At 33.7% G+C, this 21,379-nt stretch overlaps 1 protein-coding gene across 2 annotated transcripts; it reads right to left on the reverse strand.

Annotated features, from left to right (window-relative positions):
- Positions 1–869: 869 nt before the first annotated feature.
- On the reverse strand, positions 870–20,681 carry LOC120636664. Of its 2 annotated transcripts, XM_039908228.1 has the most exons (11): positions 20,566–20,681; positions 20,264–20,392; positions 19,702–19,900; positions 16,287–16,540; positions 16,007–16,211; positions 15,845–15,919; positions 15,637–15,749; positions 11,423–11,545; positions 7,077–7,187; positions 6,141–6,221; positions 870–2,453 (listed from the first exon to the last, which is right to left on the reverse strand). In XM_039908228.1, the coding sequence occupies exons 1-11, from the start codon at positions 20,632–20,634 to the stop codon at positions 2,310–2,312; spliced, it is 1,503 nt and encodes a 500-aa protein (XP_039764162.1). In that variant the 5' UTR covers positions 20,635–20,681; the 3' UTR covers positions 870–2,309. The 2 variants fall into 2 exon arrangements, with proteins under 2 accessions (XP_039764162.1, XP_039764163.1); XM_039908229.1 differs by lacking the exon at positions 20,264–20,392.
- Positions 20,682–21,379: the final 698 nt, after the last annotated feature.

Genomic DNA, 21,379 nt, shown 5'->3' on the forward strand with positions numbered 1-21,379 from the left:
ATAATTCCATTGGGATTACAGTCTTTGAAATTTCGATACTTTCAGGTCAAACTTCTAATAACATTTGGCTGATTTAATTATTTTCTGTTTGGTTGAAATATTCCAAATTAAATTGAACCAATATATATAAAGGTTCCGTGTTGTAATAGTAACCCTCCCAAATTTTGCCAATTTACTTCTAATGTCAGTTAATACTACAATATAAATTTGTAGATACGATAATTTGTGTCCATATGTGATGGCGCAGTGATTTTTTTAAATTTGGATAAATACCAGTTACCTTTTTTAGGGATGATTGAATTATATTTTTTACTCCACAATAGTGGTTTAGCGTTTGGCAGATCTCACTAGTGATAATGCAGTCTAAGCTGCGGCAACGGCTGAGGCCTCCCACCTGACCAGACCACAGAACATTTCAACCTCGATTTATAAACATCCAAATAGACCTGTTATAACATTAAAGAGCTCTCCACTGCGCCTTGGAGATAAATAAAAAATTGTATCATTCATCCAACTAGATCTTTAAAAAAATGGTTATCCTCGATAACTCCAGCCATTTTCTTGCTATGCCATCTCTATACAACGTGTAAATGAAAACCGTAATAGTACTTCAGAGGCTTTTGAAGTACTTATTTACTGTCTCTGAGACTTATCTGTGGAACCGAAACGCTAATAGTTTTTGAGTAAACCGTTAACATAGTTTTTACTGAAAGAAAACAGATACAGCCATAACATTACATGCTAAAGTTAAATAAACTGTGGCGCAGTAGGTACTATGCACGTGTCGGTTGTTTGTCTTCAATAGGGAATAAATTTGTATGAAAAAATAAATATGCTTCTTTTGATTTAATATTTTTACAGGACGATTCCTTATGAAATGCACTTATGCACCCTTCAATAGTAATTTGTAATTTCGTTATACGTTACGTACTTATATTGTTTTGTAGTCGTTGTTATGGTAACGTGTTCACCAAGGGCGTTATGCATTTGTGATAATCGCGGCCGTGGTTTTTTATTATTGAAACGTCAGATCGATTGATATTATAGAAGACGTAGGTGCACGAGTAATTGCATTTATAAGTAGGAACATTATTAAGGCTATGATGACAGTAAGGGGGTTTCAAATATTCAGCAGTTTCGCCGATCACGTGCCATTTAGCCACGTGCCTTTTATTCGATGACTAATAAAGGCTTGCTCGTAATAAGAAAACTGTCATATTTCAACCTTTGAAAATCAAGAAATAGACGTCAATGTGAACATGCACTGAGTATGAATTGAGAATTATTTCATTAATTTATATTGCTCAGTAACGCTTTTTTTAAAGGGCACGTTGAAATAAACAAAAACATGGTGCATGTTTTTGCCACCTTCAGTTTTCCGGAGATAAATTATAAGACAAATCTTTCTGAAAAATAAATAAATAAACAATTTCTTTTTGAATTATACGTTCTCAGTAAATAATAATAATATTTGTATACTTTCATTGTTTTAATTACTGAATATCACTTGATGGAGAAAAATGTCCACGCTTAGCGACGTTTATCTGTTTGTCATTAGGGGCATTATTAAACAACGTTGCATAATGTCGGGAGTGTTTTTGAACACTTCAACTGAAAGCTGCTTTCAGGTGCCAGAGCGGGAAAAATCACAGCATGACTATTCCGACATTATGGCACGTTAATCAATAATGCCCGTACGGACTACCGCTACACAGACCAGCGGATATCTTAACGGTGCCATAAATACCTCATTCTTTTATTTCGCCTGCGCTTATTTTGCATATAACAATACACTATGACACTGATAATAACTACCAGCAACAACATTGTCCTTTTTTTTTTTTCACACTATTTGTTTTAAAGTTTGCTTCACCCACTCCTTCGTGTTCCAATTACCTTCGTGTTCAATCCACAGAAATATATATTTATACAATTACATATGCACTTCGCGAATGCTCGCAATGACAGTCTGAAAATACTACAGTAGAAGCAAGATATATTATAAATATTTCCATAAATATTTTTTCCCTAAAATACTTTAAAGGTATAATAATTTATTCATATGTAGATTTATTATTGTTAACGATTTGTCCATATAGTTCTTCTTGTACGCATTAATAGGATATAATCACTTAGGTCGCAGCATACACCAGTATTTTGAGACACACTACCTTTATCAAATGTTATAGTTCAAACTGACAAGATTTTCGCTTGTATCATTGTATTAGAGAGCGTATATGTCTTTAACGTATGAATACGTCGTTAGGGTTGATGACCTTTTTATACACTTTCCAATATTTCGGATCTAGTCATTGTTGCATGTTCCTCGAAGCTTCAGCATCCTGCCGGGTAATGTTGAAAGCCTCGGTCTTTAGGAAATCAACGGTTTTGTACGCGGAATCAGCATCTGATGAACGTGACTTTCCGTGCACAATTATGGGTGCATCTGGCGACTGTTGACAAAAATAATAATTAGAACAAAGATATAATTTCCAAATTCAATAATTTTAGATTCACGCCTGTCACAGGTACCTACCATAAAAGCGTATATATATATTTTATTATGAGGTGATACTATATCTTTACTTAGAAAAAAAACATCCAAACAGCCATATGCACGTTACTAAATTATTATGTCTTACATTTCCTCTTCATGTTTCTATTGCATAAGACGAGATAACAGGGAGGCCTAATTATCTCAAACCGCGCATTAGGATCTAGTGAGTCCTGCAGGTCTACTAAACCCGCAACTTGCATAGTCGGGTATATTGTTTTATCACAATTTCGCTTAATTTCATAAAAAAAAATATTAGGTAATATATTTTTGTAGTGTAATATGTCACTTTACAGAAATAATATTCTGTAAAGTGACATATTACACTGTGAAACCAAATAAATGTCCAATATTAAAAACCACCGAGCACGCACGTTAGTCGCGCACCGAGCGCTATTGCCGATGTTACATTACAGAGTAGTAACAATTAGAGTATCTATATAAAAAAAAAATGAATATTGAACATATTCAAACGGAAAACATCGAATAAAAAAAAAAGTCGTAGAACGTTGATAATTGTTACATAACTTTTACACAACTGTGAAAATACTTTTACCATGCAGATGCCCTGAGCAAATGCTATTTACTTAACACGATTGCATTTTTTTTTATATTTTTTTGTAAAATCTTTATTATGAACATTAGAATGATTATAATCATTAGAATGAATGTTTTCAAAGTAAAATTTTATACTTCTAGACTAGACTTGAGAATTTGTTTTAAAATTACAATTACATAGACCTTTCCAATGATGGTGACTTTTGTAATGATACAACCACCCCGAATAAGGAACCCATCATGTGGATTTAAAAAAAAAATGTGTCTATTAAACTCCCTACAAAAGTTCCGTGTCCAGCAGTGGACTTCAATCGGTTGAAGTGATCATGATAAAACTGATTCACCGCAGCTAGCAACCCAAAAAAGTGCTCATCATCATCCAAATTCCCGTGATGAGCGAACGAGCATTAAAAAGGGACATGCGTTAGTTTTTTGGAATAATTTATAGCTTGGCTCTAAAATAATATTTTTTGGTATTCAAAGTTTAGATCAACACAAAATCAACCGCCAAAGTCACCTTACATGATGTTTTCAGAATAGATTTAATTGATCACATTGGCTTATTTTAGCTACGTTTTAGTCACCGCCGCCTTTTAGGCTTTTAGGGTCAATCTAGACTTGCATATTTATAAATTTCATTTTAGTTTTAATTATTCACGATGACGCCACCAATATAACTTTGACCGCTTATATTTTTGATGACCGACGGTCTATCCGATTTAGTCTTATTTAGTTATTCAAGAATCGGATTTGTGACCTATATTTTTCGCTCTATTATTATTATTAATAGCACAATAATAGTAAGAAGTATGACTGCGCAAGGTATCTTTCGTAGGAGTTTCTAACGCATAAACAATGAAATAAATCATTCTGGAAAGAAAGCTATAGGCAAATTCAAATATCCTCAAGATGTTTTCAGTGGTTTTATAAAATCCTTTAACCCATATTTCTCCCTCCCCCTTAGTGAATTTCGTAAAATCTACTGTAGCCCGATTACACTCTGGAAAAAATCTACCACTCAACTGTGCAAAGTAATATTAGGCTTTTTGTTGTGTCGTCAACAATAGATAAACACAACGTGTAAATGAAAACCGAAATAATACTTTACGAAATGAGGCTTCAGAGGTAAATTATTTACTGTGTCTGAGACTTATCTATGAAACCGAAACGCTCACAGTTTTTACTGAAAGAAATCAGATACAGCCCTAACATTACATGCAAAAGTGAAATAAAATGACTGCTGTCACTTTATAAAGTACGCGTATCGTAGCGTATGTACTATACGCGAGGCGGTCTTTTATCTTTATATGGAAGTCTAAGTTTATATGGAAAAATAAATATGATTCTTTTGATTTAGTATGTCTACAGTTGAGTAGCCGTTTGTCCGGGTACTACAGTCTTTATTTAGAGTTATCGAAAATCGTCAAAAATTACAAAAAGCTACCTTCCGCCTTCATCTCTGAACTTCGTTAATAACGATGCACGAGTATTAAAAAAAAATAAACAATATATCGTTAGCAAAAGATAACTTGGATATTAGATAAAAAATTTAAAATGTATTGTGAGATGGTGATAACAAAAAAAAACACCCGGCTTAGTTTGTTGTGGGCTTCTTCTTAGACCAGGACGCGTTTGGAACCCTCGTAGCTTTAGTTTTAAGTTTACGAATGTGGTTATCGCCATCATCTCACTACCGTGTAATTATAATGGACGCATCAAAAGTGCCACCTATGGGCCTACTTGAATAAAGATATTTTTGACTTTGACTTTGATATCAGCAATATTTTCTTACGAATGTCGAAATAACAAAATAATTATTTAATTCCGTTAGATTTGTCTTAGTCTTATAATTTTTAATTTGAATTATAGGCTGCTAGAAAAACTAAAAAAATACCGAATCATTTCAGAATTCATCGAAACGGGAACACATTCGCATTTTGATGTTGCTGTCAAATCCATCATTTAAGCGAAGTAGATAATGGCATCAACGAAACCAGAATGTTAAAACCAAAAATTTTGTGAGCTTACTTTTTTATTTCACTGTAAAAAAATTCATTCATAATTAAAAACATTGAAATCTAACTAAAACCCTCGTCAACTAAGTAATCGATTAAATCTCAAGTAATCCAATGCAAATTCACCTAAACAGAATTCAAAATACATAGTTTATTGAATATTACGCTAAAAATAGACTGAACAATTATTATAATATTTGCGAACTCAACATTTATGAATACCCTTAAAATCGTCGATAGACTTCATTCACTTTCAATTCATTATCTTCTTAAAAAACAGGAACTTTAGATTAATAATCATCTAATTAAAAATAAGAGCCGCGTCTATAGTTGAAGCATATATTATTCTTTTCGGATAGCCAACGGCATTTTTGACAAAATAATTTTTTTAACATAAGCAATATAGCAAAAGAGGGTTTACGCTACGGGTACGTTCAGATGGCATATTCCCCGCAACGTAAAGTGTAGGTAGGTACTGCTACGAGCATAGAATTAATCTCTACGAAAACACGCGATAACACTTTTATTAAATATAGTCGAAATCTCGCTCTACGTTTTTTCTAGGAGAATGGAGACCTGGTACTGAATAATAACCATTGAAAATGGAGCTATGAATTTCAATATTGATCGCTTGTTTTCGTCGCGCCTACCTACTGAAGATGCATGCACTCATCTTGCAACTTTTAAACGCTTTAGATTTTGTCATCTGATCCTAATATCATCATATGAGTAAATAGTTTTGATTCCTAGCTCAAAAACCAAGCAAGTGTTCGAGATCCGCTACAATAACTTGAAGCGCACCTAATACCGTACGGGTGTAAAGAATTATCTTGCCCGAAAATACAACTTGTTTTCAGTCGTGCTTGGATATAAATATGTTTATATTCATGTACAATTTTCTTTTCGATATTATTTACCTAATATAAGAAATATTTATTAACACTAGTTATTACACAAAAAAATGTAAACATACACAGATTGTAAAGTGAATATATAATAATTCAAGTACTTACGTTCGAAGTTGATGGTTTGGTAGGTAGGTCCAAGTCTAGGTACTGTAGACGATCTGGTTTAGGCTCATCTATCTTGACGGTCTGTCATAAAAATATATATATATAATTAACTAAAATCAACTATAATTAAACTGTGTTAAACAAATCAACACGGATGAAGTGGTGGAGGAGACCCGTTACCACCGGATAACGTATAAGTTGTGTTCAGCGGCGGCTGGTTAAAATCGGGCAAAGCCGTACCGCCAATAGTGTTCCAGATTGAATCTGAGAATCATCCGATTTGGGGATCAAAGATTAATAATTCCAGATATTCGTTTCCATATTAAAATTGCATAAAGTGACTTCACAAATACTTCTATCCGGCCGCTGATATAATGCGCTACTGACCTTTGGTCATATAAACCAATAATAAACAGATGATAAAATAACTCTGTAAGAGCGCAAATATGAATTTAAAAAAAATAGTGTTTTGTTTAAATGAAAGCCCAATATTTAAATGAAAAGATTATAAGTTCATATCGCAATATTATAAAAGATATAGTTTTCAATGATAATAATCCGTTAGTAGCGCAAATATAATTACAATTAAATATTTTTATCGTAAAGGAAAGCCACTTCAACTACACATCGTACTAAAGTATAATTATTAAATCGTACTTCTATATATGACAATAATAAAAAAATAAAAAAACATGTGAAACTGTACACATATCTTCTCATGTATAAATAGTACACTTCAATTATTTTTATACAAGTCCGGCATTTATTATTGTTTACACGACAATACCTATTATTCACTCCTCCCAAACTCACCCACTGACAGAGATCGCTTATAAAAACAAATATATTTATACACATATTATCACCTTTATTCTTTATCACTTTATTTGGTACGAAGTAAAGAAATAAATAAAATAAAGGTATAAAATAATTTACCGGGACAGCGATGGTGCTAACAGAAGCGTTGGTGTGGCTGGAAAGCCGCGGTTTGAGCGCGCGATCGACGACCGGTGGTACCTCCGTCACTAAATTGCAATACTGCATGGACTGCAACAAGTCAGAGGTTGTGAATTGGTAATTAAAGACGACACGCGAAGGAGTTGGTGAACATCGGGCCTTCAAATCGGTTTACAGTTATATTTCATACCTTTTTTAATCATTATCTTTTGATGTATACATTTGAAATTAGCTTACAACAAATATTTTTGATTGAAAACGTAGGTATATAACGTTTGAGTTACCACAAGGCGTTTTTTTATTTGACTAGATTACAGAGTTTCGCATTGCGATTTTTTATCTATATATTTATCCGGCGAAGATATACTTTTTTATATAAACTTGAATAACAAAGCGAAATCTAAATATAGATTTTCATCCCAATTATAAAGCCGTTTCCAATCCGTTTCGATTCACGAGAGATATTGAGTGACCCATGTCACTCTTCATTTTCCCATGAAAATGAAGCCGGCTTTTAAATAAAACATCATGTTGGCTAGTTCAACTCTTTATTTTAAGCAATGTGCTATTTTATTTAAAGGATCATTTTTCTTTTGCGGTAAATCTAGTTTTGAAAAACGATTATATTAATATTACTTCTCCTACCTGAATATAAACCTTAGTCCAAATCTTTATAATCTAAAACATAGTTTATAAAATACTTATAAACTGAAACGCAACGTTGTTTTAAAAATCAGATCGATTAATAAATTACTTTTTCAGTTTGCGTACATAAACGTATCAGGATTTTTTTTTTTGTTTTACGCTTTTAGGTCAACAAAATAGTTGCAGTTGTAAGTTGCTCAAAAATTTAGGGTTTTTAATTTTTTTTTTTTTTTTTTAATTCAAATCCAAACTGTTTTATTACAGCAGTTTTGAAAAAATAAGACACTCATATGCGCACGCATGTGCCGTGTGGTGACGGAAGATTAGAATACAGTTGTCACCACCCCTCTTTTTGACTAAGGGAATATAACGGAGAGCGGGCAGCAGCGTCCTCTGTACTACTACTATCATCTACTGCGATCACCAACCCGCCTGCCCAGCGTGGTGACTATGGGCAAATCCTCCAGTTGGGAGAGGCCTTTAGTCCAGCAGTGGACTGTATAGACTGTTGATGATAATGATCCGCACGCAAAAGTGGTTATAATCGACTATTTTATAATTAAAAGTATTTATATTATTATTGTATTATTTATCTTAAAATCAAAGTGTCAAAAACAAAATCAGATTTAACACCTCTGCTTTCTTTTTTTATTTTGCAGCCGGTTAAAAGACATAATTTATTATTCATCAAAATGCACACAGCCGCTTGCAATACGATTGGTTGATATTATAAATATTTAAGCATATCGATTTAAATCGAACTTAAATAGGCTACTTTTTTATTCATTTCAATCTTTACCGCGCAATGAATACTTTTAGCTTATTATATAACTTTAGCATATCAATTTACATCCATACAAATTAATAAAATTGAACTGTCTGTCTGTGGGTTCGAAATAACTGTCCCTTATTCAACCATTTTCGGGCGGAACTGATTTTATCGGGACTATCACAGACTGATCGTATCATAGGTACAACTTTTAGTTTCCCAAACAAGCATCTTTCCAATAAAAAAGGTACGACATTCGTATGCTGTAGTACGTAATGCAGAAGACCAAACCATAGCCGGCCATGCTAATAATTTTTTGCGAACTGCAAAGGTGCCGCATCGACTATCGATATATTCAAGTGATTTGTAAGAAACCACCACCATGTCAGTACGTAAATTATTCTCAACAAGTGGGAAAAATACTTCTTATTTCGGAAATACACCCCAATGTGGGTTAAAGGACTGAGACTTATATGAGACTGCCATATTTTTTTAAAGTTAGGAACAGATAGATTGTTTTAGGTTTTTCTACGTATTCGAATATGTAAGCGAATTAAGTCGCGGGCAATCCCTACTTTGGAATAGAGCTTTCTACATTTTTCTGCAATTATGAAATTATATCTAGTTGTTTCTTTTTCAAAACCAATATAAAACCTTCACCTAGCGTACACTATTTTTTTCTATCACTGTTAACATACTTTTCTTAGTGTAGAGTTTATTTTGAAAATATAAAAAAAACTGGAGCGATCAAAGAAATAAAAACAAACACATTAAGAAGAGATTTACTTTATGTAAGTGCGTTATCAATATTTTCTTAAAAAAATTAAATAACTTTACACTTTAAAGTAACAAAAAGATTGCTTGCATTATAAGACAAGTAAGAAAAAATAGACAGTAAGGCAAGCAATAAATAATACTAGACTGTACGACTAGCCTCTCAAGAGCAAATTACGTCACTCCTCACCCTCATAAGATTAAAGCAATAAAATTCCTGTGGATATTTTCAACGCCTCTATGTAGACTAAACGTCCTTGTTGTGTTTTGAATTATAAAAAGGTTTGTTATTCAATTCCATTTGTTTCACTTTGTAAGCGTGCTCACGAATGCATCACGCCTACGACTGAACTAGAACCTACATAAATAAATAATTAACGGCTGCAACTAAACCGGAAGTCGCTTTTAAGTCAGTCTAACTCTTTTTTTTAATTTTTATTTAATAAAACGAATCCTGCAGCAAAATGACAGGTATGTGAGTAGTGATTTACCTCTCTTAAAAACAAAATAGCCGATGGAGGAACGGATTCATATTAAAAATGGAAAGAAATTTACCTCACTTGTACCTGTTGTGTACAAGTGAGGTAAATTTCTCAATTGCCTCAATGTTTTACATTTATGATTTTATCCAGTGTCGACATTATCGCGAACTTCGATAACTTTTAGCTGCCTAGTAAATAAATGAAAACGGTGTAGCTACCATTTTCATTGTAGCACTGCGTGAGAGTCTGCGATGTACGAGCAACTTAAACAAAATTGCCTTAAGAATAATCTAAAACGCAGGATATAGTTTCTTTATTTAAAAATAAATAAAAACACTACTTTTTTTATACTTTTGGCTATAGACAATATAACTGTTGGTAATCGCCTTTGTGCATACTACGCCTTCCAATACATTTCTTAGAAAAAAAAACAACCAAAACTACAAATTGCCAGCCTGGCACTAAGAAGAATATAACAACACGTTGGACACTTGTTTTCACAGTAGGTACCGTAACAAGATGCATTAAAAATATAATGAAATATTGCATTAATTAAGCACCGTTGATAAAACTTTAGCCTCAATGCATCGCAATATATCGATAATTATCAATTAATTGAGGTAAAAGTCTCTAAAGCCCACCAACCCGCATTGGAGCAGCGTGGTGGAGCCTATGCTCTAAAACCGTCTTTCCAGTGAGAGAAGTGTCCTGTGCCGAGCAATGAAACGTTAATAGACTGCGGATGATGATGTAGCTGATGCATCGCCAAAGCAGGACAAGCCAACCGGGTTTTGTTTATTTTTCTTAAGCACGCCAATCCACATCAGAGCCACAGAATTAAGAACATACAGAAACTGTGCACAGTTACTAATATCGTAGCATCAAAAACCACTCTACTTTAGATTGGTTTCCCGAACAAACTGTTAGTAGCTTCATACCATTTAGCAGTTGATAGTAATTATTTTACCTCCAATGTTCTAAGCGTTCGCCATAAAACTGAAAAATGGAAAAGTTATGCAAGCAACATAGCAACAACAGGTGTAAAGTAAGACGTGCTTTGGGCGTTTCCACTGTTTTTGGACACAATGCACTGCATACAGTAATGACTGAATGAGGATTCTGTATGTTCTTAGTTCAATGATCAGAGCATAATAGTTGGTCTCCACACCCCCGTTAGAGCATCTGGCCAGAACGGCTAGCATAGCAGGAGACAATATTTTATCCCCCGATTTTATCCAGCCTCAAGGGATAAAAATTACAAGTCGAAGAGCAGAAGAGTTACAAGAGACGTTTATCCCCGATATTATCTCCACCCGTGCGAGTTTTTAGAACTGTGGGTGGGGATTTAATTTGTCCTTTCACCGAGGAGATGTCTCCTGCCCATGCCAGTCGTGAAGCAAGGAAGCATAACAATTGGCTGATGACACATTTTTCAATTTCGGATTAATATTCTCTGGTCTGGTCTAGTGGGAGGTTTTGACCTAAAAAGACGTGCCGCTACGGGATCTAGCGTTCCGGTACGATTTCGCGTAGAAACCGATTAGGGGTTTGGGTACAATATAACTGCCGTATTCTTAACCCGTTGGCTCCTTAGACTGCATCATCACTGCTAAGGGCTAACCTGTACAGAAATTTTAAAAAAAAGCTCGACTTACATGTCCTGCAGAAGGTTCTTCTTCGTCGTCGGTTCGCGGGACGCTAGTGCTAGCAGCAGAGCAGCCAGGCGAAGGTGGCGTATTACCACGCGAAGACCGGCGCGGTACACGCAGGTAGTTCGGCTGATGCAAATAAATAATAGTCAGGTCAAAAGTCGAATCAATAGCCCCTACCATGCAAGGATTTTCCCCTTTGGTCTAGTGGTTAGTTAAGGTGTAGGTTTTTATTTAAGGAGACCTTAGTACCAGCCAGGAGTTAGGAATTTGGTAATGTTCATTTAGAATGCATGTTTAGCCGTACGGTTCCTGCAGTCCTCCAACCTGAAGGTCTAAACTCTATTACTCTCCTCTATGAGAGAAAAGCTTGGAACTGTTTGAGAAAAGAGGGGAAAGCACATTATAGCTCAAAGCTCATGGATGGCCAATTGTAGAGTAAAATTTCCTGTGCAGTCTGCTGTAAAGTATGGTTTCGCAAATGATTGCAAAGCGTAAATAAAACAAGAAAATAGTTTGTCAGGAAAGAAGTCACGTAAAGAAAGCAATTTAAAACACACACACACACTACAACTTAGACTCACAAAGATGGAGAAAACTTAAATTACGTTATTTCCTTTAGGTCGTATAAGGCTTCACAAGCCCTTGCTGCAGTTTTGAAGCGACCACAATAATTTAGGAAATTCATTATCGTTTATTAGAAAAACCCTTCAGGAGGCTGAGAGCCCCTCGACTTGTCAAATATTAGCGCCTTTTATTTGTAATCGTCTGTTTGATTCAAAATAATATAACTAAATCATTTGATAGATTTTTTTCTATAGACGGAGCGTTTTGGGAGGGCCTAAGTAATTTGATTTATAGACTTAGATAAAAAATAGTATTTTGGGACACTGGTTTTACACACAGACTTCAGAAACTTTTTTTTTAGATTATTTAAAGTAGTTATGGAAGGATAAATCACTGGGTAGCCGTTATGTATAGTGTTTGTATAATGTAGTCAGTTTAGCACTGAAAATACAGACACAATGCGCAAATGCATGGTAAAACACATTGTAACAATACCTGCTGACGTTACTGAATTTTAATGTAGGATAAAGGTTGAGACAGATTTAATTTGAATAAATGAAATTGTAAACATTTAGATACATTCGTATAGGTATCATGCAACAGATATCTTGCGTTATCCCTAAGGATATTTATGAAATTCAGCTTTTGCAGTAGGTACACAATAAATACCAACTGCACAGGTGATCATTCGTATAAAGACTAGCATAGTATTTGTTTTAGATTTTAAAAAACGTCTTTTTCCAGGACTAAATGTGCCAATGATAAATTTAGAACGTCAGCAATCTATAAACAAAGGTATATTTTTTAATCCTGATAAGGAACTGTTTGCGGGTGCTTTTCTGGAGTAAAAAGTATCATAATATTATCTAGTAATATATCATAATAGTCTACTGTCTTAGCCATGGACAAATTTTATATTTGACCATGGCTATGAACATTAATTAGCCAGTGTAGTGTTTGAGCCCAATATAGATAGCAAAATACAACTATATACCACTTTTGCACTTACAATATTTTGAATAAAAAGTATGTATTGTATAAGTATGAAATGTGTATTTCGCATGTAAAGTATCAGTTACATGCGAAAGCGCAGAACTTCTGTTTCACCGTTTCCCCGCGATCTAAACTCACGCACACTCCTTGAAAAAAATTACTAATTTCTCCCTAAACTAACCAAGTATTATCTTCAAAGCTCAGTTTTCTAAACGCGGTATGATGCATAACCAGCTCTATACCGCAGTAAATGCTGAACATCCACAGTCCGCATCTTGCCGGTGAATTCACATCAAAGTGAGGTAAGCTGTTCCGAAGATAATCCCAGACAGACAACATTATTTAAAACTATATTTGGGTGTTGCACTCACATATACGCTAAACTATCATTCAAACAAACGTATTAAATTTCAAAATTCATTTATTTCAAGCCTTATATGCCTTAATATAAACATTATTAAAACGTCAAGTCTGTCTGTTTGTAGTGATTCTACCATCTACAAAGAAGAATCCAACAAGAAACTCGGATGTTGCTCTGCTCCAACATCAGAATTTTAACAAATATTTTTCTATTTGGCGATCGATGAAAGTGGAGCGGTGTTCTTTCAAGCTTACTAGTCATTAAGAAATTAGTCAATTCTATACTCCAAGTAACCTCGCTGTAATAAATGTGTTTTAATATATTGTATGCATTTATAGATCTAAAATTACTTGAGGAATCATATTATAATCAAACATATACTCAACCTCACAAATGACTTCTGTAACTTTCGCAGACGATACGCAGTTGTCACTAGATCGTGTCCATTCCTAGTAAGTCGATTGTTCATACCTATCTTTTGTTTATAAAGACTAATGAGTTGTCTTACGAATGCTACATTCGAAATATACTAGCTGTAGCCTGCGACTTCGTTCGCACATAGATACTTTGGGATGCCAAATAATAGAATAAATAAATTTGTTAAAAAATAAAATAATTTTGGAGACGGCCATCTTTATCAAATAGAGGTATACAAAATAGCTTCATCAATTCTTCATTAAAAAAATCATAAAAATCGGGCAAGCCGCTTTGGAAGAGTTCGATAACAAGCGCTGTGACGCGAGATTTTTATATATTTTTGTATATAAAAATATGTAGATATAAACCCTAAAAGTCACAGTTATTCTGAAATAACAGACGGTCACTTTTTTTTGGATTTGGATATTGGATGTTTGTAAATTTGAGCATGGCTTTGGTGCACCAGTGCGCTTTTTCGCTCATTTTGCGTCATCATAGCGCATACAAAATAGAATTGAGAAGCCACTCCTTTTTTTAAAGTCAGTTAATAAAGTAAAAACATTGTAATTTATCTAAAATAATGTATCCGATACTTGTGGTACCACACTACATTGGCCTGTACGTCTTTAGAGACGATTCAAACACTGTCTAAGCGACACTTTTTTGTACAAATATGCGCGAGCGACATAGCTGATAAACAAGGATTTTGGTACCACCACAATACTTCCTATCATCAGCTCCATGTGTAATATGCCACAGCAATGGACGCAAGACGAATTGAAAGTTGAAGTGCAAAATGAAAATGAATTGAAAGCGTACCCGTGTAGACATAGCTAATCGTTAATTACGTTAATCAAAATCATAACAAGCGCTAAATATATATACTGCAAAATATATACGTCGTAGATACAAAATTATAATGAGTCCCGCTGGGGAACAGATAATCCATATGGACGAAGTCGCGGGCGGAAAATTATATTTGCCATTACGATTAATGTATACAATATTACGCGTTACACGTTTTTCGTCTTTTATTCCATTACCAAGTTAGCCCTTAACTGCAATCCCACATGGTGGTCAGTGAAGATGTAGTCTAAGATGATAGCGGGATCACCTGTTCGGGGTACGGCAGTTATATAGTTATACGAAGCTCATAATTGCAGGCTAGCACAGACGCCTGAGGTTGACGGACACGGCGGGCAGTTTGGTATTTTGTGTGTATTTCTTGCATACCCTGCGAAGTGTTCCTCCGACAATTGTTACTATATAAAAAAAAAAAAAACCTAAATAGTAACTCAAACATAGAAAACGCGAGCAGCCAGTATGGGAGTGCATATGTGTCAAATGCTTGCCCCGACAGTTCCGTACGAGAAACCTAGTGGTATCGGAGAACAGGTTTTCATGTTTATTTATCTCACAATAATACTGCGCAGGTGTAAAATTAAAGACTAAAGAAAATATGTTTTATGGCTATCCATTAGAATCTTAAAACAAAAAAATAATCGAACATGGCAGAAGCGAATGTAGAATATCAGGGTTATTAGGAAAAATAGAAGGTTTATTAATATTTCCGTAACAAGCTTAAAAATGATTTAATATTTTAATGTAAAATATTATATATAATTCAATTTCCATCGTATAACGAAACGCATTTTCAATTAATCGAGTTTCAAATCACAACCATTCTAAAGCAGTTTTACTTCAAGGCAGATGGGACCATATACCAACTAAAAACTAAACATTTACAGTTTATTGTGAAAACTTCACGGTATTTTTTCACGGATAGGTAAGTATTCCCTTTCTCTATTGTGAGGTGTTTTACCTCTCTTAAAAATTAAGAAACTATTTTCTTTTTCTTCTTTTTTAATAATGGAATACTTACATTATTATCATGGACTTCAACTGGTACATATTTATGGGCTTGTACCCGCCCCTTCTGTGACAAATCTTTGTTCATTGTAAATGTTTTCGGTGGCCGCGGAGGCACAGGGGGTCCTGCCAAACATTGATGTATTACTCAATTATTATAAATGACTAAATATGTCATTTAAACATTGTTAGTTAAATCATCAATATAAAAAAGCAATTACCCTCTTCGTTTACAGCTTTTATTCCTTGCGGGGCCACGGATAATTTAGTAAATGTTTTTGAAACATCACAACCCCCTGAAGCAAAAATACGATTTAATTGACAATATTTTTTACAAAACTAAACACTTTATTATTATTAGGTTTCTTTGCAAAACTACTTACCGATGTTAGACTGACTAGTATTAAGTGACCTGCACTCATCGTCACTGAGATTGGATTCGTTTTCCGAAACCTCAACGCTGTTAATTATTATCTGGGGTTGACTCAAATAAATGCGTTTGTCGTTGCTATCGGACTTTTCGAATGGTTTTTTAGTACTTATCAGTATATTTTTAGGATCGAAATTGAACGCGATATGTATATTTTCCTGAAATAAGAACAAAAATATAAATCTGGAATATGATAAAAAATATATTTTATCATCAAAAAAAAAAATAGTAACCTGAGCACGGACTCCTGTTATGCATTCTGATATTGGTATATACGATCCAGTGCTTTCTGCACCGCCGTATTGTTCACTTGTCATTGTTGAAGCATTAGCCATTAGAGGTTGCTGCAGACCTCTCCTGCCTGAGATTGTGTTGACAGTATTATTTGCAGACCTTATGCCTGCTTGCCTTCGCCTGTTTTCATTTACTACTCTCAGTGCAATATTTTCTTGGTTATCAATTGTTACGGAGTGGTTTTGATATATAGCTAAAAGAAAATATGGGCATATGACAAAAATATAATTTTATGTAAAAATTGCATGCTAGTTAGATTGATTTTTCATTTGCTAAGCGTAAATAATATTACGTAAACTCTTAGTGCACACTAAGGAACATACAGAATTGATAACTCATAGATAAATTAATTTAGTATTTTGAAGTGCAATGCCTTTACATTCACAAATATGTTACATGATTGGGCACTTTTTGTTGCAATGATGACCATTGAATTTTTTTTGCGTAACTCAAACTCTACAAATGTATTTTTTATGTCGATAATCAAAATTAAAATGCTGCGTTATCTAAAAAAATATATTTCGACAAATAAAGGCTACGAAACTTTTCGCTTTTATTGAAGTAATTATAATAGAAGTTTGTTTTTGCCTAGTTTGTCTAACGTTTAGCATGTTCAACTATTAATCTCTAGGTCCTGGGTTCGATTCCCAGTTGTGCGCAAAATCAGAGTGGTATTTTCATATCTGTATAAGAACCTCTGTCTCCTTGCCTCGGAGAGGAAGTTAAGCTGTAATTCCTGGTGTTACCATTAATACGTAAATATAATAAAGTTCGCCAACAGGCATTGGCTCAGTGGGTCTATGATCTATAAACCTCCTAAAATTAATGCGTGAAGAATAGGCTAATGATAAGGTTAAGCAAATGATAAGGCTAAGGTCCTGCCTGGCAGGGATCGCTGCTCAGCGATAAGGCCGCCATTTGTATCCGGTCTTTGTTTCTTTCTAGTCTTCCTTTAGTTTCCTAACTTTGTAGTGGTGTACAAATAAAGAATTTAAATAAAATAATGATAATGATGAAAAAAGTTCAAGCTAACCAGCAACGCTCATTAGACTTTAGCTTATATTGCTAAAGTCTATCTTCTCTATCTTATTAATTCAGAGTTTCAAGCAATTCACAATATTTTTTTTGTAAAATATAACAATAAAATAAATACAGCAATGCAATATTTTTTATTAAAACACATTAATTCAGCTAGTATCTCTATATATTTAATCTATCTATCTATATATATAAAAGAAAAGTGTGTGGGTATGTTCCGTATAGGCTCCGAAACGGCTGGACCGATTTCAATGAAACTTTCAGGAAATCTCCGGATTGACCTGGCGAGTAATCCTGTAAAGTTTGGTGACGATCGGAGCACTCCTATTTTTGAACTGTCAAATACAGCTTTTATTTACTATGATGATATTCTATTGTTGGGGTTACATGGGTGTAGATAATGATCTTCACCCGCTCGAGAAGAGAAAAGAAGAGAATGAATACGGAGAGAAATAAATGATTTAATATATTATGACACTTAAATTAATAATTTAATGATGTAAGTTTATTGTTTAAATAACATAAAGCGAAATCTAGCCCGGCGAAGCTGGGTACCCTAGTTATCTATAAATATAAAATTCAAAGTCCTAACCAACTCATTTATCCGACGCACAGCCTTAACTTAAAAACTTGAAGTTTTGAAAGTAGGTTTTTAATGATGTACATATGCACTGAGAAAGGATTTTTGAAATTTGAATGAAACTTAGTGCATTGGCTTGTAAATTAAAATAAAGGAATATGTATTTTTCAGTTTTTAGAATTTCACTCCAGGAAAAAGGAAAATAAAGGAATTAAATAAGAAATGAAATATATATAAAATTTAAAGTCCTGAACGACTGATAAATCGACAGCTCAGGGGTTAACAAAAATGCAAGTATGCAAGCAATATAGTAAGTAAATGAGCAAACAAACTCGCTGCGGGCTGCTAGTAAAACATGTAGCTTTATAACATTTGATACTTTACATAAATTAGCTATTTCTAAAAAGAAAATTGAAGTAACCATCTGTGAATTTAAATTCACTGCCTAATAGTAAGCCTAACTTATTATATAAACACCAGCAACCAACATTTTTAAAATTTAGTTAGCTGAACTTAACTCTGTCTCACTATCTGGGGTAACCTTTGAAACGTCAGAACTGACTATGTGAGAACAATATAGAAAAGTGTAGGACTTTGAAACGTAGGCAACTTAAAACTGATGAAATTTTTTCAGTTCAGTCTGCAGAGGATTTTGCAAGGTGTATTTGCCCAGCCTAGTTATCAAAAAGATTGAATCAATATTTAAAAAAACATTCAGTTAAATGTAAAGCGTAAATTTGCACAGACATAGTTGTAGGTAATTAATAGTACTAAACCTGATTTGACATTAATGACAGAAGCGAGGGGTCTAAGTAACTTATGTAGTTCTAACAATAACCCCACAATAATCATGAATGATTGAGAAGTGCATATTATTTCAATATAAAGTTTTTGAATTGATTTGATTTTTTTGCCTACACTAGCACTACATTACACAACTGTTGCATTCACCCGTCTATAAACTTTAGCAACAAATAACTAATGTAACAATAATTATGAAAAATATATACAAATGATTGAGCAGTGCATTGAATATAAATTGTCAATTGACTTGATTTTTTGCCAGTACTACATCACACAGCTGGTGTATTCACCCATCTATAAACTTTAGCAACAAATGCAACAAATACATATTATTATTAGTTGTTTTCCAAAAATAAAATCATGACTAAAATACATGGTTGGTCAAAAATGTACTGTGAAATGATTAGTTGTAGAATATTGTAGAGTTCCAGCATCACAGCATAGGAAATAATCTTATAATATATCCTATAGATTAATATTTAGTCAAATATTTATAAAAGTAAATTCCATTCAACATTGCTCGCTTTGCAAATTGCTAAGTACTGTTTAGAAGATTGAATAGCATTACTATCTTGTTATGATTATGTTGCTTAAAACAAATAGAGTACAAAGGTTCAATTATTTTTATAAGTGCCTAGTAAGCTCTTATAAGCTGCAAAGAATAATTTCAGTTGAATTTCTAGTAAAACATTAATGTCGCCTAGTAGTCACAGGGCAAATCAGTAGATTTCACAAGTAAGCAATTATCACTATTCCCAAAATTATTTCATGTTTATTATAATCTGTCACCATAAAATGATAAATTCATGAAACTAAAATAATTCATGAAAAGAAATTACCCCTTCCAGGTACCAGGTAAGTTATGGTTGTATTACAAGTAAAAATCTGAAAACTCATTTATTATATTAATAGTTAAATGAACTAAGACTTACCTGCAGTATTATGTGCATCATCAGTTGCTCGCAAGCCACAAACGCGGCATATCGCATCAACCCAGCGCTCCATGTCTGCTTCACAATCGGCTTCAAGATGATAAGTCCTAGTCTGAGTTTGGATAGTAAACACTGAACCTCTTAACTTTGGGTCTAATGAGCCATGAGTGCCCCGTTCCATATGCAATCCCGCATCCACCTATTAAATATTTTGCAATATTTTATTCACCACACAAATAATATATTAAACATAATATAATATTAAATCAATAAAATTTAAAATTTACCAAATAAATATAACTGCAAAATAAACAAGAAAATTTTTGCACACTATTTTAGCTCAGCTGGGCTAATGCAAACTAAAATTTAATAAATGAAAGTTGGAGATGTGTTACACCTCAGAGTGCTACTGTGAGACTGGCAAGGTAGTACTATATCAGCCTCAACCTCCCACGCCGTATTCCAGACGTGAGCAAATTTATATAAGCTAATTGCGACCCGCGGCGGGGAGCGCAATTCTGCACTATTTGGTTGTTTGTTATTTAATTTTGTTGATAAGTACCTGTTCACAGAAATCTAAGTTGATCGTACCCTTCAGCCGTCTGCAATTGCGATCGGCATAGTAATCTAAGAAATATTGCCCTGGAAGCTCGCCCGATTGTCGCAAAGCAAACCACCTTCTGCGCCATTTCTGATAGAAAAGTCTCATCTGTTGCACTCTTTCTTAGGACTAAGAAACTAACATATTGAAAACAATATTAGCTCAAAAATAAATTCATGCAATACAAGTTGCCGCAACTAACCAAGGAATAAGCAATCAATCTGTCAACAAATTATTATGAATGAAGTTAATGTAAGGCTTACCGTTCTCCAAATTCGTTTCGATGGGGGTGATTTCGTTAGCCATCCCTCAAAAACAATATTCTTAGACATCTATTAATTTTCAGGTGCTTATATTATGAATAATATGACTCAGTTAACTGAACAAATGGTGATGCTGCTTTAATCACAGAGAATACAAACACTATTATTGATTTTAAAATGTCAGATTTCATTTTGGTATACCCTGGCAAAAAAGAGTAGAAATTAATAGGGCGCCACTAGTGTAAACTATTCTTGAAACTAGAAACCCAAATAGTACGACGAAATAATTTTGATACTTAATATACTTAACACATAACTAACATAATATTTACGCGTCTTCGTCCACATTTGATTTGGTTGTTTTTCATAAGATTTTTTTTTAATTATGAATAAATTAGTACTTATTATTAGGTTTACGATAAAGAATCGGATGCACAAAAGACTAGATGTCTGGGATTGCGATTCGTGTATATCCCATCATAATTTATTTACTACAATATCCCAGCTGGGCATAGGCATTTCAACGACCTCCCTGGTGAAGTGATGGCTGTGGTCTTTTGCGATTGATTTGCTGTATTTTTTTTGAAAAGTTCTGATCTTCATCACTAATTTAATAAAATTTGATTATTTCGGACATAAAAAGGAATTTTGCCAATACGTCGAAATGTTTCCGTTAAACTTATGATATATCATAGTCATACTTATGATATATATAAAGTAAACATTTAAAAAAATTAATATAGACATCCGAAACAAAAATAAAAAATATATATATTTATGATGATATCCGAATCGATAATTTATTCTTATTTGG

This window comes from Pararge aegeria, chromosome Z (assembly GCF_905163445.1).
Source record: "Pararge aegeria chromosome Z, ilParAegt1.1, whole genome shotgun sequence".
In the NCBI taxonomy this organism is placed as follows: Eukaryota; Metazoa; Arthropoda; class Insecta; order Lepidoptera; family Nymphalidae; genus Pararge; species Pararge aegeria.